Source organism: Bubalus bubalis, chromosome 18 (genome assembly GCF_019923935.1).
Source record: "Bubalus bubalis isolate 160015118507 breed Murrah chromosome 18, NDDB_SH_1, whole genome shotgun sequence".
In the NCBI taxonomy this organism is placed as follows: Eukaryota; Metazoa; Chordata; class Mammalia; order Artiodactyla; family Bovidae; genus Bubalus; species Bubalus bubalis.
The window spans coordinates 9,935,243-9,958,447 of NC_059174.1; the positions used below are offsets into that span (position 1 = coordinate 9,935,243).

Sequence of the window (23,205 nt, forward strand, 5' to 3'; positions counted from 1 at the left end):
TTTTCATTTCAATCCCAAAGAAAGGCAATGCCAAAGAATGCTCAAACTACCGCACAATTGCACTCATCACACACACTAGTAAAGTAATGCTCAAAGTTCTCCAAGCCAGGCTTCAGCAATATGTGAACCGTGAACTTCCAGATGTTCAAGCTGGTTTTAGAAAAGGCAGAGGAACCAGAGATCAAATTGCCAGCATCCGCTGGATCATTGAAAAGGCAACAGAGTTCCAGAAAAATGTCTATTTCTGCTTTATTGACTATGTCAAAGCCAATGACTGTGTGGATCACAAGAAACTGTGGAAAATTCCTCAAGAGATGGGAATACCAGACCACCTGACCTTCCTCTTGAGAAAGGTGTATGCAGGTCAGGAAGCAACAGTTAGAACTGGACATGGAACAACAGACTGGTTCCAAACAGGAAAAGGAGTACATCAGGGCTGTATATTATCACCCTGCTTATTTAACTTATATTCAGAGTACATCATGAGAAACGCTGGGCTGGATGAAACACAAGCTGGAATCAAGATTGCCAGGAGAAATTCAGTTACATCAGATATGCAGATGACACAACACTTATGGAAAAAAGTGAAGAAGAACTAAGAACCTCTTGATGAAAGTGAAAGAGTAGAGTGAAAAAGTTGGCCTAAAGCTTTTAGGCATCCGGTCCCATCACTTCATGGCAAACAGATGGGGAAACAGTGTAAATAGTGAGACTTTATTTTGGGGGGCTCCAAAATCACTGCAGATGGTGACTGCAGCCATGAAATTAAAAGACGCTTACTCCTTGGAAAGAAAGTTATGACCAATCTAGATAGCATATTAAAAAGCAGAGACATTACTTTGCCAACAAAGGTCTGTCTAGTCAAAGCTATGGGTTTTCCAATAGTCATGTATGGATGTGCGAGTTGGACTATAAAGAAAGCTGAGACCCAAAGAATTGATGCTTTAGAACTGTGGTGTTAAAGAAGACTCTTGAGAGTCCCTTGGATTGCAAGGAGATCCAACCAGTCCACCCTAAAGGAGATCAGTCCTGAGTGTTCATTGGAAGGACTGATGTTGAAGCTGAAATTCCAATACTTTGGCCACCTGATGCGAAGAACTGACTCAGTGGAAAAGACCATGATGCTGGGAAAGATTGAAGGCAGGAGGAGAAGGGGATGACAGAGGATGAGATGGTTGGATGGCATCATGTTGTGATGAACATGAGTTTGAGTAAACTCTGGGAGTTTGGTGATGGAGAGGGAGGCCTAGCATGCTGGAGTCCCTGGGGTCACAAAGAGTCGGACACACCTGAGCGACTGAACTGAACTGATCCTGATGAAGTCTCATAAATGACCCTGAAGTATGGGGTTTGGAGAGCTGCCAGGTGGGTGCCCATGACCCCGTGCCGGGATGGTGAAACATGCCAGCTCCACAGGGGACAGAAATGCCTGTGCTCAAGACCCTTCCAGACCTCCCCTGTCTCTCTCTTCATCTGCCTGTTTATTTGTATCCGTTAAAACATCATTTGTAGTTAGGAAATCAGCAATTGTATTTAAAAGTATTTTCCCGGTTTCCTTCCAGCAAATTAGCGAAGGGAGGAGGTGGTTCATGGGAACCCCTGATTTGTGGCCGAGGTGGACAGAATTGTGGGTCATCTGAAGTGGGGTCACCTGGTGAAACTGAGTCCTTAACTTGTGGGGTCTGTGCAGTCTCTGGCTAGTGGCAGAATTGAACTGTAGGACCCCTGGCTGGGGTCTGACACTCGGTCGCTGTGGACAGACACCCACACATCTGGGGTCAGAAGTGCTAGGAGTATGAGACCAAAGGAAAGAAAAAGAGGGTTTTTCCCAGACAGTGAGTCTGGGGTGAACTTGCTTCTCTGAGTTCCCAAGGGATGCTGATGCTGCTGGTCTGGGGGCCCCACCTTGAGGATTCAAGTTTGGAGGTGGGGCCAGGTGGACCAGGGTCACGTGCCTGGACCAGATGTCAGGGGGTTGCAAAGAGGGGATGCAGTGAGGTACAGGGAGCGTGACAGGCACCCCCGAGTGCGACCAGGGTCGTCTAAGGCTCGGGTCCCTGGATTTCAAGGGTAACTTGCTGACAAAGCCCCCACCCGGGCTGAGGATGGAAGGAGAAGCAAGAAGAGAAATCTTGGGAGAGGAAGGAACTGCATCAGGCAGGGGTGCCAAGGCCGCTGGTCACCGAGGCAGCAGGATTCACGCCCGGGGAGGTGCCTCTCGGGGCTGCAGTCTGGAGTGAGCAGGGGCAGGCAGACGCAGAGCCGACATTCTGTGTGGTTCCCTATGTCAGGTTCAAGGACAGGAAACACTGACCTCGGGATAAGGGTCAGACGGAGGTCCCTGTGTGTTCTGGGCGGCCACTCGGGGGTCACGGATGTGCACTGATTCCCGGGGCTGCACACTCTGGACGTGTGGGCGCTACCACGAGCAGATGTGTCTTTACTGCACGTTCACTGAGGCCTCCCATGTGCCAGACCTGCTGGGCTCTGAGGACATTGCTGGGAGGAAGGAGCTACCCCTGACCATGGGGCACGACCCCACCCCGGCCGACAGTGCAAGCCAGGGTGCTCAGCAGAGCCCTCGAGCCAACGTGGCCTCGAGCAGGCAGGCGGACGTGGCCGAAAGATGCAGGTCAGGGCCCAAGAGATGTCAGCAGGTCTCTAAGACACTCTGGTCAGATCTCAGAAAACAAGGCAGCTGCCCCACCCGGGAGGGCGATGAAGCGGAAAGGACAGTCCGTGCAGGACAGAAGTGACTTGTGTATGTTCGACACGGCTGGAACGTGATGTCCATGCCAGGCCAGAGCCAAAGATACGGTTGGGGAGATGAGCAGGGCCGGTGATGGAGGGACCGGCGAGGCTGCCCGGCTGGGACTCCGCCCTCCCGCCACGCGTGAGTAGATCCCAGAGCCAGAGATCCAGACGTGATTCTGTGAGATTCCGTTGATGGCAAGATCTCGAGCAGGCGACACCAACGCGAGGGGACCAGGGTCAGAAGTGGGGGCGTTCCTGGAGGCTGGGTGTGTCCCGTGTCGTGACTGGTGGCAGGGGCACAGGGGTGCACACGGCTGCACACTTCGTAAGTGTGCACTGTGTTGGGAGTTATGTTACACCCACCGTGTGGAGTGAACAGTGAGTGCAGATCAGCGCGATGCAGGCGAGAGACAGAGGGCCCGAGGACACGCTCAGATGGGAGGTGACGGTGGGGAAGCGACGGGATGCCATGCCCGCTGGCTCTGGGGACCCCTCCCAGGGATCAGGGTGCGTTCAGCTCTCCAGCCCCGGGCACCTGACTATGCCGAGGAGAAGCCCACCAGGAGCTCCGGGCTGGTGGGTGTGGGGAGGCCTGGCGAGGAGGGGCCGTGGAGACCTGGGGTGCAGGGCGCTTGCTCATCCAAGGCCAGCGGCAGGACCGGCCTCCAGTCGCAGGGTCTCTGTAGTAGGACGCGGAGTCTGGTGGGAGCTCAGAGCTTGATGACAGCGTGAACGACTGAGAGAAAGTGCTCAGGACCACACTCAGGCGTTGCTAAATTCCTTTGCTGTGAGGCGTCTCTTACCCTGAAAACGACTGGCTGGCAGACCGTCCCCGCTGTGCCTCTGAACAGGGCCACTGTTCAGGCCTTCGGGGCTCAGATGGGCTCTCGCTGGGCTTAAGGTCTGCCATCGCCGCCTTGATGTGCCTTTTTTTTTTTTTAATTGAAGTAAAGTTGATTTCCAATGTTGTGCTGGTTTCAGGCAGACAGCAAAGTGATTCTCTTTTTCAGATTCCTGCTACACATCATTACGAGATACTGAGTATAGTTCCCTGTGCTGTACAGAAGGCCATTATCGTCCATCTATTTAGTGTGTGACTGTGTGTATCTGTTAACCCCAAACTCCTAATTTGCCCCTCCCCCTTCCCCTTGGGTAATCATAAGTTTGTTTTCTGTGCCTGTGAATCTATCTCACGTGCTCACCGGCTTGTCTTCCTGCAGGTCTTTGTCTCCTGGAGGGTGAGTGAGGTCTGTCTTCCTTCATGGCCTTTGTAGGGGAAGCAGCCTGGTGGCCCCTTGAGGCACCCCTTCCCCTCGTGGACCCCGGCTTCTCCCCCTGGGAGGTGAGGCGCTGGGCTCCTGGGGCTGCCCCCTCTGAGCGCTGAGTCCCGGTGCCTGAGCAGGAGGCACCTGAGCAGAGAGCCAAGTGCTCCTGCCCCCAGGCTGGGGGGACACGTCTGCCCACCCTCTTCAAAGAGAGGGCGCAGGCTGGGCTCCAGAAGGAGGAAGAAGGCCGCGGTGCCCCAGGGTCAGGTCCAGAGTTCCTGACGGCCAGAGCTGGACAAGCCCATCCCTGCCCGGACTTGCAGAGAGCTCAGAGCCAGGCCCAGCCCCCTGATGGTTTAGCCCCAGTGCCCCGGGTTCCCCTGCGGGAGCGTCGTCACCAACAGTGCAGACATCATCCCACGGTGAGGGGGGCTGGGCGCCCCGCTCATGCGGGAGACACCCCTCCCCTCCAACCCCAGACAGCCAGGCTGCCCCCCACCTCCCCCAGGGCACCAAACACATGGAGCCTCCAAGGCCCTGCCCCGACTTGTCTGTGCCTGATGGTGGCGACCCAGTGCCGCAGTGGGCAGGCGGCAGGTGGCCCAGGCTCCCCCGTCAGTCCAAGGAGCCCGGGGCCTGTCGGGTCCTGCTGGACGCAGCGCCGTGAACAAGGCGGGGCTCTCGTCCGTTCACACACCCCGTGTCCCAGCCATCTCCTTATTCCCAGCTCGGTGCCACCTCGGGATAGTGTTAGTGTTAGTCGCTCAGTCGTGTCCAGCTCTTTGCGACCCCATGGACTGTAGTCCGCCAGGCTCCTCTGTCCATGGAATTCTCGAGGCAAGAATACCAGAGTGGGTTGCCAGTTCCTTCTCCACCACAGGATTGCCCCCCAGTTTAAAACGGGCAAGTAGGACTCAGTCGTGGCCGAAGATTTGAAACTACGGGTAAGGAGCAGTCCTCTGATCCCTCAACCCAGCGATGCTGCTGCTGAAGGCATGGTGATAAAGAAAGTGACGGCGGCGGTGACGAAGAAGATGGAGGCCACGAGGAAGCAAGAGCCACCTGGGGCTCAGTGTGGACTCAACTCCAGCCATGCTGGGAGTACTTCAGCCATAGGAATTGGCAGGTTGCACCGATCCGGGCTTTTCTTTTGGGGAGAGCCAGTGAGCTGCTCCACCTTGAGCGGGACGGCACCCCTCACTCGGATGATAACCCATCCCTGAGTCACACTGACACTGGCTCCAGAATGGACCGAGCGCCCGTGTCCACTCTCGGCCCGAACCGCCAGCGTCCTGGCCCGAGGCACTGCCAGCTCTCACCAAGCAGCCGCCGCAGCCTACACACTGCTCTGGAGCTTCGATGGCCAGGCAGGGACTCGCCCTGCAGCCCAACTCGTATCCCGACTGTTTCTCTGCAGGGCCCGGCCTCGACCAGCCCCTGTGGCTCCCCTGAACCCTTCTTGCCTTCCCCCAGTTCCACTCTGGGGGCTTCCGTCTTCCCTCTGCCTCCCCCCCTGCCCCCATGACCAGGCCACCTCAGCAGAAGTGCGGCCACCCCCGTGACCCCCCCACCCTCAACTCCATTCCCTTCGAAGCCCCCCAATGCGGTCTTCTCCCTAACTCAGGACACTTGGGCATGAAGCGTGGGTGGTCTCGCCTGGTCTGGTTGGTGAGGCAGGAGCCTCCCGGGTTATAAAGCCCAAGTCAGGGGGCTTGGGACATGCCAGCTGTGGTCATCCCCACCCCCTCTGAGCAGCGGGATCTGGAGAGGCTTGTCCAGAATGAGAGGAAAGTGGGGCAGTGCGGCCTGCAGGGGACAGCGTGGGCACAGGTGGGGGATCCCTCGACTGGGAGCCCTAGAGGGACCCAGCAGGGAGGGGCGAGGCCTAAGGCATGGCTTGTCAGAGACTCTGGAGGGAACAGGGCTTCAACATGGAGGGACAGGAGTCTGGAATCCTGCTTCCCACGGCCACAGGACCGGAGAGCCCACAGGCCTCCCCTGGGCCCTCACAGCACTCCGCAGAGAAACGGAAGTGCCCCTGGACTGTGCCCCCAGCCCAGCCGGTCCCTGGGGAAACGTCCAGCTCTCAGGACCTTGAACTTGGGCCCAAGGCCCTGACCCCACTGCTGTCCACGAAGCCCAGGCTCAAAGGCTTTGTGAAATCCAATAAGGACAGCAAACAGGGCTTTTCTTTTTTTTTTAGCAGCACGTGGGGCAAAAGAAACAAGGAAAGTGATGCTGCTGCTCCCCTGGGCCGATGGGTGACAGCTGCCAACTTCCCTGGGGCTGTTTATCTGCCTGGACAGTGGACTTGGGCTGGAAGGAGCCATGTACCTGCCAGGCAGGCCCGGAAGATCGGAGGAGGGGCAGGTCACAGCCCTTGGCCAAACCACCACTCAGGGTGCTGGGGGCCTGGGACATGGCCCAGGAGGGTGCACGGGACACTGGCCGGAGCTCAAGGTCAGGGACAAGCAGAGGGGCACCAGGTGTCTGAGCAGCTAGGGGGCACCTGCTCACAGCCCCGCCCCAGATCGCACACTGCTTCTGGATTACCAGCTGGGGGGAGAAGGGCGTGGGGGCCCTGGGACGCAGCCTGGCCCCTCCAGGAGTGGTCAAGACAGAAGACTGTCATTCCTTTCTCTTGCGGGGCCAGCGGATGAGTCCGGAGGACGGTGTGGATGGCCGGGGTTCTCAGAGTCACCCAGAGGCCTTGTGACCATGCAGACCGCTGGGCTCACCCCCAGAATTTCTGATACAGTAAATCCCGGGTGGCCTGGGAACCTGAATTTCTAATAAGATCCCAGGTGCTACTGCTGCTGCTGCTGGTCCAGGGACCACACTTTGAGAACCACTGGCCTAGGGGATGTGTGGGGGGGTCAGGGATGGAAATGGGAACTGGATGATCAGAAAATGACTCTGCTGACTGAAGATGTCCGGATGGTGGAGGCAAAGGTGGAGTGTCCACAGTTCACTGAGAACCCATGATGTGCCAAGCAACAAGCCACCCTGAGGGACAGGCACCACCCCTGTTTCACAGACGAGGAGATGGCGGCTCAGAGAAGTGAAGCAACTTGCCCAAGGATGCACAGCTCGTAAAGTTCTAGAGATGCAGCCCAGAGTCTCTGACTCCATGGACAGGGCCCTTTTCACTCACCTCTCTGCTGTGCCAATGATAGAATCATGTCTGCTGCTGGAAGGATCTCTAATGGCATGCCACAGGGCTCCATCTTCAACTTTGGCCAAGTCATGCCAACCTATATGTACATTATATAAAGTGGAGGGTGGCCATTTATCCTCAAAATATTTTAAGAATCTATCGGAGGGACTCCCCTGTTGGTCCAGTGCCTAAGACTCCATGCTCCCAGTGCAGGGGGCCCAGGTTCAATCCCTGGTCAGGGAACTAGATCCCACATGGTGTAACTAAGAGTCCACATGTTGCAACTAAGACCCAGCGCAGCCAAATAATTAAAAAAAAAAGTATCAGAAAAACATGGAAACAAGATTCATTCATTCATTCAATTAGTATTTATCAGCCTCTTGATGAAAGTGAAAGAGGAGAGTGAAAAAGTTGGCTTAAAGCTCAACATTCAGAAAATTAAGATCATGGCATCTGGTCCCATCACTTCATGGGAAATAGATGGGGGAACAGTGGAAACAGTGTCAGAATTTATTTTTTTGGGCTCAAAAATCACTGCAGATGATTGCACCATGAAATGAAAAGACCCTTGCTCCTTGGAAGAAAAGCTATAACCAACCTAGACAGCATATTAAAAAGCAGAGACATTACTTTAACAAAGGTCCATCTAGTCAAAGCTATGGTTTTTCCAGTGGTCATGTATGGATGTGAGAGTTGGACTATAAAGAAAGCTGAGCCCTGAAGAATTGATGCTTTTGAACTGTGATGTTGAAGAAGACTCTTGAGAGTCCCTTGGACTTCGAGGAGATCCAACCAGATCCATCCTAAAGGAAATCAGTTCTGGGTGTTCATTGGAAGGACTGATGCTGAAGCTGAAACTCCAATACTTTGGCCACCTCATGCGAAGAGTTGACTCATTGGAAAAGACTCTGATGCTGGGAGGGATTGGGGGCAGGAGGAGAAGGGGACGACAGAGGATGAGATGGCTAGATGGCATCACTGATGCGATGGACATCAGTCTGAGTAAACTCCGGGAGTTGGTGATGGACAGGGAGGCCTAATATGCTGCAGTCCATGGGGTCGCAAAGAGTCGGACGTGACTGAGCGACTGAACTGAACTGATGATAATTTATTATTGATTGTACAAAGATAATGAAAATCTGGACTCTAAAAATCCATCTACAGGATTCCCTGGCAGTCGAGCGGTTAGGACTCTGCGCTTTCAATGCAATGGGGCACAGGCTTGATCCCTGGTCAGGGACCTAAAATCCACATGCATCGTGAGGAAGCCAAAAAAGAAAAAGATCCATCTACAATTCCATGGCCCTGGCAAACATTCTAGCTTTTTTTTTCTCCCCCCGATTCCTTTCCAGCACCTGCCCACAGGCCCACGATTTTTTAAAAAACAAATATTTTTTTAGATTTTATTTCTTTAACTTGGCTGTGCTGGGTCTGCCGTGCAGACTTTTCTCTAGCTGTGGCTAGCGGCGGCTACTCTGTAGTTGTGGTGCGCGGGCTTCTCATTGCACTGTCTTCTCTTGTTGCAGAGCACGGGCCCTAGGCACACAGGCTTTAGCATTTGCAGCTCATGGGCTCTAGAGCTCAGGCTCAGCAGTGGTGTACAGGCTTAGTTGCTCCGTGTAACGTGGAATCTTCCCAGGCCAGCATTTGGCCCCGTGTCTCCTGCACTGGCAGGCAGATTCTTTACCACTGACCCACTAGGGAAACACCCCTTGTTTCTACCATAAAGGGTTTGCACGTTGCCTCCAGGCTCTGTAGCTGTCGTTTCCAAAGGCTGAAGAATGGTCCTCTCTGAGCACTGGCCACGCTGGCTGGAAGTCGCCTAGTTTTTGCTCTGAACATGAGCGCTTGGTGGGTGCCTCCTTGCCTGTCATGGCCAGGGTTTGTCTGTTGCTTTGGGTTTCCGCTTAGGATTGGGATTCAGGCTCTGAGGATAGCTGTGCAAAGAGAATGAGAGGCAAAACCATTGGCAGGGGTTGGGGAGGGTGGAGTCAACATCAAGTTTTCCCATTGGATTCAAATGTCAGAGTCGGGGAAACCGAGTCACAGTAGATGAGCAAGGTGACGTGCAGTTCTGGCCGGTTGGTGGAGGCCCCACCTGGGTCACCAGTTGGCCCCTGCTGTCCTGGTGGCCTGGCTATTCCAAACACTTACCTCTCTTTCAGACCTCACAGCTGTTTTGGCAACAGCATCAAGAACGTGGTTTACAAAGAAAAGGGCCGCCAGTCTGGAAGGGAGTCCAGTGTATTGGGCACCTCCAGGGCCCAGGAGGTTCCTGGGCTGTATCTCAGCTCACCTCCCAGCAGCGGCAGGGACAGAGGGCCCCAGCCCCGCTGCATGTGACCATCGCCAGTGGTACAGCCCGTGTCCCTCTGCATTCCAGCCCCAGGACATCAGAGTCTGTGGGACCAGGGCCTGAGTGTCAATGTGACTTTAAATCCACCCCCTCCTAAGTGATTCCGATGGGCAGCAGGGATGAGACGCACAGCTCTGCTGTCTGCAGCTCATAGACAAGACAACGGAAGCCCAGAGAGGTTAAGTCACTGGCCTAAAATCACACAGCTAAAAGCAAAGGAGCCAGAATCCTGGTTGGTCTGACTCCAGAGTGGAAGTCTTTTACACCCTAGCCTGGACCCCTGTCCACCCTGAGTGTTCAGCAGACACAGTCATTCCCCTGCCAAGACTTTCCCACGTTGGTTGTTGGTTTTTTTTTTTTTTTTTTTTGGCTACATGGGTCTTCCCTAGTTGCAGAGAAACTCTAGCTGCAGCGCTTGGGCTTCTCATCGCGGGGGCTTCTCTTGCTGCAGAGCACGGACTCCAGGCACAAGGGCTTCAGTGGTTGTGGCACACAGGCTTAGTTGCTCTATGACATGTGGGATCTTCCCAGACCAGGGATCAAACCCATGTCCCCTGCGTTGGTAAGCACACTCTTAACCACTGGACCACCCGGGAAGTCCCTTTCCCTCCAGTTTTTTAAAGAAAAGAGGGGGCAATCAGGAAGCAGAGAAGGTGGCTGGAGACCCCCAGCTCCTCCTCGGGACCCTCTGGGGTCTCTCCATGGTGGGGAGGGCAGGGCATGGGCTCCCCCAGCTTTGAACCCATCTACCCCGGGGTCCACGGTGACTATGGGGGCCGTGAACCTGCGCTGAGCCCTGGCGCCTCCCCCGGTGTCCCAGGGCCACCAGACTGAAGTCTGAACTCCCTCCCCTTTCTCTGCCCCGTGGCCTTGGGCAAGCCCCTCCAGGTTTCCTCATCTGTAAACTAAACTGGTTATTGAAAATATTTGCCCACCTCCACGGGTTATCAGGAAAACTGATGGAATGTGGTAGGTGACATGACAGGACTCTGTAAGCGGCCAGGGCAAATATTAGCTCTCCGGTCACGTGCTGGCCAGGCCTGGCCTGGTCACGCCAGGATGCCAGGCACAGGCCACGACGTGGAGCCACATCTCACATTCTCAGGCCTCAGTTTCCTCACCTGTGCAATGGGAGAGTAACAGCGCCATACCTTCCTCCCTGGACTGGTACCGATTCCCTGAAACACCTTGCCTTGTGCACACCTCGTAGAGGGGGCAGCCGTGGAGACAGGGGGCCCTCCGGGACAGTCCAGAGGTCTGTGCCTTTGCGTCTAAGACAGGAAGTGGTCTTCCTTCCTTCCTCGGTTCCTCCGTGGGGGCCTTTCTCCTGCAAGCAGGCTCTGCAGTAACAGCCCTGGGTTCATGCCCCAGTTCTGCCACCCATGCCATGTGACTTCAGGCTCGAGATTGGCCTCTCTGAGCCTCCCCCACCCACCCCCTACGCTCAGCTGCCGAACCGGCTGTCACCTCGCCAGCCGCATGCCGGAGCTACAGGGCCCAGAGCAGAAGAGGGCGGCTCAGAAGCGAGGTGCCCCGCCCCCTGCAATGCCCCAGGGTACCAGCCATCCCGGTTTGCCCAGGACTGAGGAGTTCCTGGAACGTGGTGGGGCTTTTGGTGCTAAACCCGGGAACATCCCGGAACGCCCAGGTCTGCAGGAGTGGTAGGCACCAGGGTCCCACCAATGCCAAGTGAGAGCTGTGCGTGTAACTGCCAGTTTCCCAACAGCCTCGTTAAACAAGTTCGTGTCCATGATACATCTCCATTAACCCAGGATGTCCAAAGGATTGTTGTGACTTTCCTCTCAACCCGGAATCCACACAAAAGGCATTGAGCCATTTTACCTTTTCTTTTTCAGTTTTTTTTTTTTTTTTTTTTCTGTTCTTACTGTTTGAAATCTAGTGTATATTTACACTTAATGGCTAGATTTTGCCAGGTGACATACAGGCTGCCCAGCTAACTTTGAATTTTAAGCAATGAAAACAAAACTTTTTAGCATAAGTATATCCTAAACATTGCATGGGACATGCTCAAAGTTTATTTCTTATTTATCCGAATTTCGAAGTTACCTGGGTACCTGTGTTTTTATTTTCTGTGTCTACTTTCAGCACATCAGAATGAGGAGGCTCACATTTCAGGGGCTTAATAACCACAGGAGGTCATGGTCAAGCAGGGGGCAGGGCGGATCTAAAGGAACCGGGGTGCCCAGTGGAGTCCAAGAGAGCTGGTCCCCCACAGTCAACCTGCAAAGCCCCGTCGTGCTCTTTCTCTCTGTCTGCCGCCCCTCTAACCTTTGCCCCTTTGTCTGCCTGGGACATTATCGGTCTCAGTCTTGGTCGAGCTTTCTGGCAGCAGCTCAACACATTTTATTTCTGATCATCTGCTGTCAGGTAAACAGGCGCCAGAGAAGAAAGTCCATCTCCCACACACAGTTCTCCCACATCAGCAAATCCTCAAATTCCAGAAAATTCCAGGGCCAGAGTGGGCGGTGGGGCAGCTTGGGGGTGAAGGACCTGCCAAGCCCAGAGATGGGGGTCCCCGGAGCCCACCTCCTTCCCAGGCACCCCTCTGGGTTGTGAGCCTCAGGGTCCTTCCTCCCTGCTCCACTAGGCCCTGGGTGGGAATCTCTGCGCCTGGAGTGTCTCTGTCTGCCTCAGTTTACACACCCAAAACCACCGGGGGGGTTGCAGACCAGGGCCCCGGAGTGGGGAAGTGGAGACAGCTGGGGGTTGGCGGGGGGGGAGGTGTGATTCGCTGTCACAGCTCCAGTGTGACAGCCCTGGACTAGAACCTGGGGTGTGTGGGGTGCACCTCAGGGTGTCAGGGAGTTTTGATAACAAGGCCCCCTGGAACAGAGGCCCAGAGAGGTAGGCCACCGGCCCAAGGTCACACAGCATGTGTGCAGCAGAGCTAGGGGCCAGCCAGGGAGCAGCGGATTCCTGCCTGCATGTTCTGTCCTGCTGTGTCACACGGCACCAAGCATCCCTGCCGCTGATGACCCCAGGGGAAGACTCTGAGTGCCACTTCTCCTGGGTAAAGGGAGGCCCCAAGGGCGCCCTGCCTCCCGCAGACTCACCCAGCCCATAAGGCTGAGCCATAAACTAGCTTTCACCCACCACACCGCACACTGGGTGGAGCCCTGCCTGGACCAGTCACGTGGTTCGTGGGTCCTGGTGCTCCAGGGTCTCCGAGCCCCAGCTCCTCACACTACCCCTCAAACCCTCCAGCCCCTCCTTATCAGGCACCCCTCTCTGCCTCTCCCATCCCCCAGGAGCCCCATGGTCAGCCCTGGTTCCCGCCCTCCCCGTCCCCCTCTGCATATTCCATGCTGTGCTTGCTCCAAGGCAGGGCGCTGGTCCTCTGTGACCACCAGGGCCAGGATTAGGACACAGATGTCACCTCAGGCACAAAATGCAAGCGGCAACAAAGCATTCTGTCATCAAGGCACTTAGTGCGTTCATGCAACATCTTTATTTCTTTACTGTTTACATTTTGGCCATGCCTTTCGGCATGTGGGATCTTTGTTCCCTGACCAGGGATCGAACCCATATCCCCTGCAGTGAAAGTGCCGTCTTAACCAGTGGACGGGCAGGGAAGTCCTCATACAATGTTTGTATTTTTTAAACATTAGTATTTGTTTGTTTGTTTCTGGTTGCGCCGGGTCTACGTTGCTGCTTGCGGGTCTTCTCTCGTTGCAGCGAGCAGGAGCTGACTTTTGTTGCAGCGCGCAGGTTTCTCATGGTTGTGGCTTCTCTTGTTGCAGAGCACAGGCTCTAGGGCACTCAGGCTCAGGAGTTGTGGTGCCCAACTTAGTTGCAGCATGTGGGATCTTCCCAGACCAGGGATCGAACCCGTGTCCCCTGCATTGGCAGGTAGATTCTTAACCACCGAAGTCCCACAATATTTTTAAAAATCAAGAATATAAAAAACACCAAAATCCAGGATGAACAAAATATCAAAGTGTTAAATAAAGACAGCATCAGCATTCTGATTTTTGCAGCAGTTTCTGGTACCACTCAGCATGTCATGGTCAGAGATACTGCCTTTGTCTGAAGTTTTAACAATTTTGTTTATCTTGGGTTTCGGACAATAATTTTTTTAATCTTTTTTTTTTTTTTTCTTTGGTTGCACCATGAAGCATGAGAGTTCTTAGTTCCCTGACCAGGATCAAACCTGTGCCCCTGCATTGGGAGCACAGTCTTAACCACTGGACCGCCAGGGAAGTACCATTTGGGCATTAATTTTGATTTTTTTTAATTGCATCAAAATAGTCTTTTCTTGATCACTGAGTATTTTGGGGCATCCCCTTAAATTTTTACACAAGGTGAGGGCCTCCTTGCTTCACCCTGGTCCCAGCGGTAGTGGGGCAAAACATACCCCCGGTCCCCCTCACAGGGCAGGGCTGGCAGGAAAGTCTCCAGGTAAGAGAGGTGACAATCCCATGAAAAATGAAATAACAGCTAATAGGCATTGAGTCTAAAGGCCAAGCACTGTCCTCACTTCCTCCCGACCTTCCTTCCCTGAGCTCCCTTACTGTGCTGAGAACCCTCCCAGACGTCGGAGAGAGCAGACGTAGAGATGCTTCCCGCACCATACAGAACCCACATCCCGGTTTGGGGAAAGACGATAATATAATAAAATCCATAAGAATCAGCAGAACGTGAGGTGTGCAATGCTACTGGCTAAAGACGGGGCGGGGGCGGGAGGGCGGGGGGAGCGGGAAATGAAGAAAAGGAGCTCTGAACCTTGTTTTAGGCACAGTCACCGGAACAGCACGATCACCCAGGAAGGAGAGGTGCCACATGGCGCGGACCAGGGAACTGAGGCAGCCCGCCCAGGAGGGGGCAGGGCGGGGCTCCCAGCCTGGGGCCGAGGCAGGAGTGGGCGTGGGGTGGAGAAGCGCGGAGACCCCCAGGAGAACCGGGACTTTCTCCACTCAAAGCGACCGCCTTGATGGTACGTTGGGCGGGACTGTCTCCGCCTCCCTAAAAGGCGAAAGGCCAGGTTGGCTCCGCCTGGCCGGTGTCCGCCCCGCCTCCTCGCCATGGACCACCCCGGGGTGGGCCCTCTAAGGCCATCCCCCGGGGCTGGCAACGTGACCACTCGCCCTCAAGTGTGCAAGTTCATTCATCCAGGGGCCCCTGCTGACTCACGCTTATGAAAGTGATTTTCCTGGCCCCGCCCTCCGCCCGCCTCTTCCCAGCCCCTGAAATACCCGGGCTTCCCGGCCTCTCGCACCCTCTTGGATCCCCACGGGGTAATGTGCGTCCCGCTCCCTCGGCCGGCTCCCTGACCCCCGGTTCTCCGAGAGGCCTGACCGCGCTCCCCAGTGTCCTCGACCCAGGCCGGTCAGGTGAGTGACCCGGGCAAGGCTTGGGGGAGGTGGGAGAAGGTAGCCCGACCCGAGCAGGGCCCTGGAGCCAGGCGGACCACCCCGGCTCCCCACAACCAGCATGACCCACCCCCAACCCCCGACATCCTCCCCCACCCCTCCTGGCCATGCCCATCTCCAGGTGCCTGGCACCCTCGGCCGACAGCTGCCCTGCCGGCTGGCTTGCTGGGAGTTCACCTCAGCCCACGTGATGCTACTCCAGGCAGGAAAGAGAGGTGTGGCCGGCCCAGGCCGGCTGCCCGCCACCCCGAGGCCACTGGGTCCTGGGGGCAGGCTGGGTGCTTCCCTCCGTCCCCGCCTCTCCTGCTCTCATGGGACCGAGCCCCCATGGTCGAGGAGGACCTGGCTTCTCACAGGAGGGTTGGGGGTGCCGAGAATGAGCGGTGGGGTTTCAGAGGGTCTGGAGAGCTCTCGGGGCTCCAGATGAGGGAGGCTCTGGGAGCACTGGTGTCATGGGGTGGGCGCGGAGGCCAAGGGCTCACCCTGGTGACTGGCAGGTGGCACTTGGGCTGACGGAGCACCTCCCCATCCTCCTCTGCCCCAGCCTCATGGCACTTTCTCGGGGGCACTGTTGTGCCATCTTCCTCAGAGGGGACTCCAACAGGTGTCACAGGGTGGGTTTGGGGTGTGGTCTCCGACATTCCTGGAAAAGACACCTCCCTCCTGACCCCAGTTTTTCCCTTTGGGCAATAGGGATAACAGAAAAAAAAAAAAAAAACCCATGGGGTGGGGTAGGAGGGTTGTCATTAAAGTGAAATGAGCAAAAATACCACAGGTGCTCAGTAAATGTAGCCATACAGTTGTCCTAAGCCTTAGAGCAGTGTAAGCTTCAATAACCCTAGAAATTGCAATGTTCCAAACTCTACGCTCCACACCCAGGAAGGTGCGATTATTCCCATTTCTTTTATGCTTCATTTCTCCTGTGAACTCAAAGGCCTTTTTAATGTCAACATTTGCCATCTTCAACCAGAGGGACGCTGGAAACTGACCTTCCCAGCTCCCCAAAACTAAACAGCGTGTGAGAAATAGGAAGTTACACTTTCAAATGGAAAGTTGGCAGCATGCGCTCTTCCAAGGAGGTTTTGAGAGCTCCAAGTCTCGGGACTTGGGCCCTGTGTGTATTGCAGCGCAGGAAGCAACCGTTCAGGTCAGCCTCTGGGTGGTGACCTCACGCGTGTGGCATCCAGCAGCTTCTGGCATGAGCACTGGACGTGGGGTCCAAAAGCCCTGGTGGTGAATGGGGCCTTCTTCCTCCTGGGAGCGTGAAGACGGGGCAGTCTGTAGTGGTTCCTCGTCTGTAAACGGGGGCTCCTGCAAACACCCCTCTTATTGGTGCTAGGAGGATTCACGGGGACAGGGCAGAAAAGGACTTGGCCCGGCGTGGGCGCTCCGTGGGCAACCAGTGTGGCAGGCTGTGGGGTGTCTAGGGACCAAACTCTCAATTCATTGCCCACTGGCTCTGTGACCTCGGGGGCGTGGCCTCACTGCCCTGAACCTCAGATTGCTCGTCTGTAGAGTGGGTTCCCTGAGGATGAAAGGTGCCGATGCGAAAGGATCTTGTGACAGGGTCCTGTTGCCGCTGTTCCCGGGGACAGTGAGGACATCAGCGTGGTGCCCCGGGGCTGTGTGAAGGGAGTGTTCTAGGAGCCTTAGCCCCTACCCCAGGGCCACCGGCACACCCAGCCGCTGGCCAGTGAGCCGCCGTCCCCTCCCAGCTGGAGCACCGGGACAGAGCTGCACTCAGCCTGGAGGGGCCTCCATCACACGCTGTCACGCCCCATCACGCCCCGTCACACTGCCTCGGGGGGCACGAGAAGGCCCTCGCACAGGGCAGCCCGGGCTCAAAACCGGTTTAGCCTGCACCCCTTGTGGCAAATTCCCCGCAAGCCATCCAAGACGGTGAGACACTTGCTGGGCCTCGGCTTCCCCATCTGTAATATGGGCGCGGTCATGAGAGTACTTCTAACAACCCGGTTAAATATGGGTTACGTTGGCGAATGTGCGTCAAGTGTTCAGGGCATGCTCAGCACGGCTCAGCCCGCAGAAGTTCAGAAATGTTGGTGGTTCTCTGTGGCCGTGGTGTCACCCCAGAGCGGACAGCAGGGTCCCTGCAGGGAACCAGGCGTGGAGCAGGCCAAGGGGTCCCTGATAGGGGACACAGCTCATAGCCCAGGCCCCACTGAGGCGGTTCTCAGGACACCCGAGGGCACATCCCCCTGGGACACCCGAGGTGCCCTGCTGCCTCCGAGCCCCCCTGTCCTCACCTACCAGCCGGAGATGACGGCGCCCGCCTCTCTGGGTGCCTGAGGGGCCCAGATGCTGTGGCTTAGCTGCAAGCTCCTCTCCTCGCAAACTGTAAACTGCTGTGGGCAGGCCCGTTGCCAGCGCCGTGGGAGCGACTCCCAGGTCCTCTGGCCAGCCGCTCCGCTGTCTCCCCACTGCCCAGTGGGGGACGCTGTCACTCTCAGCACATCAGAGGTCACACGCCAGCCTCGATCATGCTCCCTCAGCCCGTTCAAGATTTGCAAAAAACATGAATCAGTTGCCCATTCTTCCAAATCAGGGGACTCACATAAAAATCCAGATTTAAGCTTTTTCCTGGAAGAATTCTGAAGGCAGGTGATGCCGGGCTCCCATCCCTGGCTGCTCAGGGCGGTCTGGGCCCTGTGCCACTGACTCACCCTTTCACTTGCTATGAGCCAGATCTCATAGCAAGGTCTCGGCCTCCCTGGAGACAGGCCGAGAGGCCTGCGCAGGGTGTTCAGGCAAAGCTGCGCTGGGGGGACGTAGAGAAGGTGGGTCTGGACTCGCCTGGAGAGACCTGCAGCTCCAAGTTCTGGGGTTGGATCCATCGGAGTGATTTGGGCTCGTGGCCAGCAGAGGGCGCTGGTGCTCCAGAGACGAGCAGTTTTAAAGGCATTTGTCCCCAACCTAGAGGCTTCGGCTTCCTGTCTCTGTATGCCCACCTGTTCTAGCCCAACCCCTGAGCCCTGGGCTCTTCCCAATGGCCCATTTTCTCCAGGTCGGTACTCCAAGTACATCACCTCCCTGTGTCCCCCTAACCCCCAACAAACCTATGCGGTAGAGACTATGATTATTCCCATTATATAGATGAAGAAACCAAGAGCCAGGAATGGGCCCATTGTCACCAATTCAGAGGTGCCTCTCCAGGGCCAGGTCCACTGAAGACCTGAAGGCTGGCCTGTGAGGTGGGGGTGTGGCTGTCACAGGCGTGCTGGGCAGATCTTGCTCCAAGAAAGAGCCAACTTATTGGAAAAGACCCTGGTGCTGGGAAAGATTGAAGGCAGGAGAAGGGGGCAACAGAGGATGAGATGGTTGGATGGTATCACCTACTCAACAGACATGAGTTTGAGTGAACTCCAGGAGATGGCGAAGGACAGGGAGGCCTGGCATGCTGCAGTCCATGGGGTCACAAGAGTCAGACACAACTTGGCGACCAAACAACTATTACCATCCGTAATGAGATGGGAGTGTGGAGTGAGGCTCAGAGAGCGGGAGATGACCAGGCTGGGGGAGAGAGAGCCCTGCATTATTGGGCCTGTTTAGGAGGTTGCAGGTGTGAGAGGAGCCTCATCGTAAGACTCAGGGAGGGCCCTGGACTTGACCCTGAGACCAACGGGAGGCCACCCTGCAGCTAGGAAGTGACCGCCTGACTCCCAGGCTCAGCGAGCGGCCCCTCTTCCTCTGTGCCCCCAGGTCGGCTGCCAGCCCCACGTCCCCTGCCAGCCGCAGCCATGAGCAACCGGAGGAAGGACCACCTTGGTGCCAGCAGCTCAGAGCCCCTCCCGGTCATCATCATTGGTGAGTGCTGCTCAAGGCAGGGGGGTTGGGTGGGTCGGAGGTCAGGAGCGTTCACTTAGCGCTCTGCTCAGCAGTTTCTAAAACATCATTCCAAACGGTCCTTCCAGGAACCCGCAAGGCAGGAGCAGAACGACCTGGAGAGGTTGCCCGGGGGGGATGGTGGGCTGCTGGTGATAAGTGGGCAACTGGCCTGTGTTCCCCTGAGTGAGAAGACACAGCAGCTGCATGTGGTCCTGCCCTCAGGTCTGCAGAAAGGGGGGACAGAGACCCCTGCCCTCCAGGCCAGCATCAGGTTGAACCACGTGAAATGGCCATTTTTGTAAGTTCAGGACAGTTGAGCACCAGCGATTTCACATGGTTCATCCTAACCATTGTCTCCGTAAGTGGGACTCAGCACAGCACAAGATAAGAGGACATATAAGAAGTGATGCCGCGAGGTTAATTGCCCGAGAAGGGCCACTGGTGAGTCCTGGGGTTCATCAGGACCAGGGGCAGGCGGCCCCAGCACAGGTGGCCTTAGCGCCCGTCCTGAGTGCCCCTGCCCCCGAGCTCACCCTGTCAGCACATCATCTTATGTGCTGCAATGTTCTCCACATCCCTCGAACCCACTGCACGGTCAGTCCTGGAGGACTGGGCTCGTCCTTGGTGGTCTCAGGGTCTCATTCTCGCTGCTCTGTGACCACAGGCAAGTTACTCAGCCTCTCTGCTCCAGCATCCTCACGTAGCAAAGGAGCAAAAGTAGTGTGCACTTGGCTCAGGGGGATAATGCACGGGCTTCCGGGCTACAGAGAGGCTTGTTACAGCAGCAGTAGCTTTATTTTGCTGTTAAAATCAGTGGGGACTTCCCTGGAATGGTTCAGACTTCGCCTTCCAATGCAGGGAGAGCAGGTTTGATCCCCAGTCTGGGAGCTAAGATCCCATATGCCTTGAGGCCAAAAAACCAAAACATCAAACAATATTATTTTAAAAAATTCAATAAAGACCTTAAAAATGGTCCACATAGAAAAAAAAAATTTTTTTTTAATCACTTAACAGAAAGCTTGACACATAGTAAGCACTCAGTAAACATCAGTGGTTATTTCCACAGCTTTCTCTAGTTGTTAAAGTGGTGCAGCACTAATAAATGCTTTATTTTTATGTTTATGAGTAAAGAGCAAATCAGGGAATGAGACAGATCAAAACCAAAGCTCTCGGTGGTGGTGGAGGTCTTAGGGCTCCAACGCTCTGCCCTCTGACCGTGCCCTCTCTCCCCAGGCAATGGTCCCTCCGGCATCTGCCTGTCCTACCTGCTCTCAGGCTACACCCCGTACGTGAGGCCGGACGCCGTCCACCCGCACCCCCTGCTGCAGAGGAAGCTCTCAGAGGTGCCGGGGGTCTCCATTATGGACCAGGTGGGCTTGAGCTCTGGGCGGGTGGGGAACACCCCCACTGCAGGGAAACTCTCCCAGGCAAAAATCAAAAAGCATTTGTGGGAATTCCCCGCCAGTCCAGCGGTTAGGACTCGGTGCTTTCACTGCCGGGCTCAGAGTTCGATCCCTGGACAGGGAACTAGGATCCCACAAGCCACGTGGCACAGCCAAGAAACAAAAGGATGCGTTTGTGAGACACGGGAGGCCACAGAAACCGGGAAAGAGGGCTGGCGGCTTTCTTTAAGACGTCCGCTTGTCTCACCTCCCCTAGTCCAGCGATTCTAAACGAGGACAGTTTTGCTCTCCTGGGGACACTTGGCCACCTAGAGACAGTCTCAGTTGTCACGCCCAGAATGGTGACAGCACTGGCTTAGCGGGTCGAGGCCAGGGAGGCCAGAGCACCCCACAGCACACAGGACGAGCCCCCAGCCCCGGAGCCAGGGGCGCCAAAGCTGAGGACCCCAGTCCCGGATGCTGCAGACCTACTAGCCCCTGCTTACGAGGGCTGACCAGTCCCCCCTCCACACCCCTCGCCTCCCAGGAGGTCACTCAGTGTCCGCTGCCCCTCCAGGCTACGTCCATCAAGCTGGTCCCCTCCCCCGCAGAGCTGGAGGGTGAGGAAGTAAGCCGCGTGGGATCTAGATAGAGATTTCCCAGAATTCCTCAGTACAATGCAGAGAAAAAGGTTTGTGCTCCAGTACAGTTAAGAGACGCTGGGTTTGGCAAATCTAAACGGGTAAATGCCACCGCAGGACTTATCAGAGCCTTTAGTGTGCTGCCGTGCGTGATGAGCTTCGGGGAGGCGGCGTTTCCCAAGCTCATCTGACACCTCGATACGAGGGAGGGAAGGTGGGACCAGGCGGCCCTCCTCCTGCGGCCCCTCTGACCTGCGTCCCCCCCCCTCCCCACCCCCAACTCCAGGACCTAGACTACCTGTCCGAAGGCCTGGAGGGCCGGTGCCAAAGCCCTGTGGCCCTGCTCTTTGACGCCCTCCTGCGCCCAGACACGGACTTTGGGGGCAGCGTGGAGTCCGTCCTCACCTGGAGGCACCAGAAGGAGCGAGCGATCCCCCACCTGGTCCTGGGCCGGAACCCGCCTGGGGGCGCCTGGCATGTGAGTGGGGCCCGGATGGGGTGAGGGGACTTGTGCCAAACCTCCCTAACGCAGGTCAGGACTCTTGCACTTCCCACCTTTCCCTATTCGCCCCCACCCCGCCCCCCCTCCGCAACCAGCCCCTGTGGCTGAGGCCTCCCCTGCTATCCAGCCCTGGGGGGACTGGGGGCCAGCAGAGACCGGGACTTTGCTCTCCTTCACTCCTAGTCCATTGAAGGCTCCATGGTGACCCTGAGCCAAGGCGAGTGGATGGGGCTCCCCGACCTGCAGGTCAAGGACTGGATGTGCAAGAAGCGCAGGTGAGGCCGCCCTGGAAAGCCAAGGTGGGCGGGGAAGACCTGAGCCCACCCCTGACACTGAACTGGCAGCTAGAGGTCAAGGGGCTTCGGAGGCTCATCGAGCCTGCCCTCGAGGGGGGACGCTGTGGTCAACGCTGCAGCTGGGCTGGGGAAAGGACTTGGCCAGGGCCACACGGGCAGTGAGCAGCAGAGCTGGGCTCCCCAGGACCCCCCATCCGGTGCTCCTGCTTCACAATCTCGACTGGGCCTCCCTGTGGCATTCCAGGCTCTAAGGAGGGGTGACCACTGCCCCCTGCCCCCCACATCCTGCCTCAGAGCCTCTGGCCCAGGCTCCCCGGTCCTCTGGCCTCCCGCAGCCCCTCCTGATATTCTGAGCCTAGCCTGCAACCGTCTCTTTTTCTCGGTCAGCTAATCCATTGGATGCACTTTTTTTTTTAATTGATTTTGCATTAGAAACAAAACTACAGTACAGGAAATTGAAAACTCAGAAAAGAAAGACAGCTGGCTCCTAACCCCACACTCCTCCCCAGCACTGCCGCACCTTGGAGGGTTCTCTTCCCATCCCACTTCCTGCTCCATAATGACCATGCTGCACACTTCTCACCACCCCAGAGAGACAGCTGAATCACAACAGATGCCAGCCCCTGCTCATCCCAGGGCATGAGGCGTAAAGTTGCCCAGTGCTCAGGGTGGCATCTGCCCTTGAACGTTTTCTCCACCCTCGGGGTTCTGACAGGGGGCCTGTTGTTCAGTCTCACAGTCGTGTCTGTCTCTTTGTGACCCCATGTACTGCAGCACACCAAGCCCTTCTGTCCTCCACTATCTCCCGGAGCTTGCTCAAACTCACGTCCATTGAGTCAGTGATGCCATCCAACCACCTCATCCTCTGTCGTCCCCTTCTCCTCCCACCTTCAATCTTTCCCAGCATCAGGGTCTTTTCCAAGGAGTCAGTTCTTCGCATCAGGTGGCCAAAGTATTGGAGCTTCGGCTTCAGTCCTTTTAATGAATATTCAGGACTGATTTCCTTAAGGATTGACTGGCTAGATCTCCTTGCTATCCAAGGGACTCTCAAGAGTCTTCTCCAGCACCAGTTTGAAGGCATCAATTCTTCAGTGCTCAGCCACCCAGTAGGCAGCTGACCTACTGGAAACCTCACTTGACCTCTTGGGAAACTCTGTTTCCATCCCTCCAGAGTTCATGGTCTGTCCTTTTGACACAAAGACTTTTGCCCCAGCAAATGTGGTAGAAAGACATCCAGGCTGGTGTAGTGATGTGTTAACAGATAGACAGGAATGTAAACTTCACAGTAGATGCACCCTTTTCTGCTCTACTCTTAACATGTAACGTTATGTCATAAGATCTCACATGGTGATTACACAGTGATTGCAGCCATCCTGCTACACGGCCATGTAATATTCCCGAGAGGGCGGGCAGCTCCACCTATTCCTACATACCGGGCCTTGTGCTTAGATGTCAGAGCCAAAAGCCACAACAGATGCACCCCCTGCCCTCATGGTGCTCCCGCGGTTCCTAAACCACTCCCCAGTCACAGAGCTTTCATTCTTTCCAATGTGCCATTATTATAAGGAACCCTGGATGCAACATCGTCTTAGGACAGCCCTTTAAAACACGTTTTACTA

The 23,205-nt window shown here is 56.0% G+C and overlaps 1 protein-coding gene across 2 annotated transcripts in view; it reads left to right on the top strand.

Annotated features, from left to right (window-relative positions):
• The first annotated feature begins 14,689 nt into the window (after window positions 1-14,689).
• The window catches only part of NECAB2 (N-terminal EF-hand calcium binding protein 2), a 54,299-nt gene continuing 45,783 nt past the window's right edge, over window positions 14,690-23,205 (top strand). The window contains exons 1-5 of one of the 2 annotated variants that reach the window (XM_025268455.2): window positions 14,690-14,883; window positions 18,640-18,744; window positions 19,999-20,135; window positions 21,075-21,266; window positions 21,474-21,565. In XM_025268455.2, the coding sequence (XP_025124240.1) occupies window positions 18,678-18,744; window positions 19,999-20,135; window positions 21,075-21,266; window positions 21,474-21,565 (488 nt within the window). In that variant the 5' untranslated portion in view covers window positions 14,690-14,883; window positions 18,640-18,677. The remainder of the gene's footprint in view (window positions 14,884-18,639; window positions 18,745-19,998; window positions 20,136-21,074; window positions 21,267-21,473; window positions 21,566-23,205) is intronic. The other variant, XM_025268454.2, reaches the window with a different exon arrangement.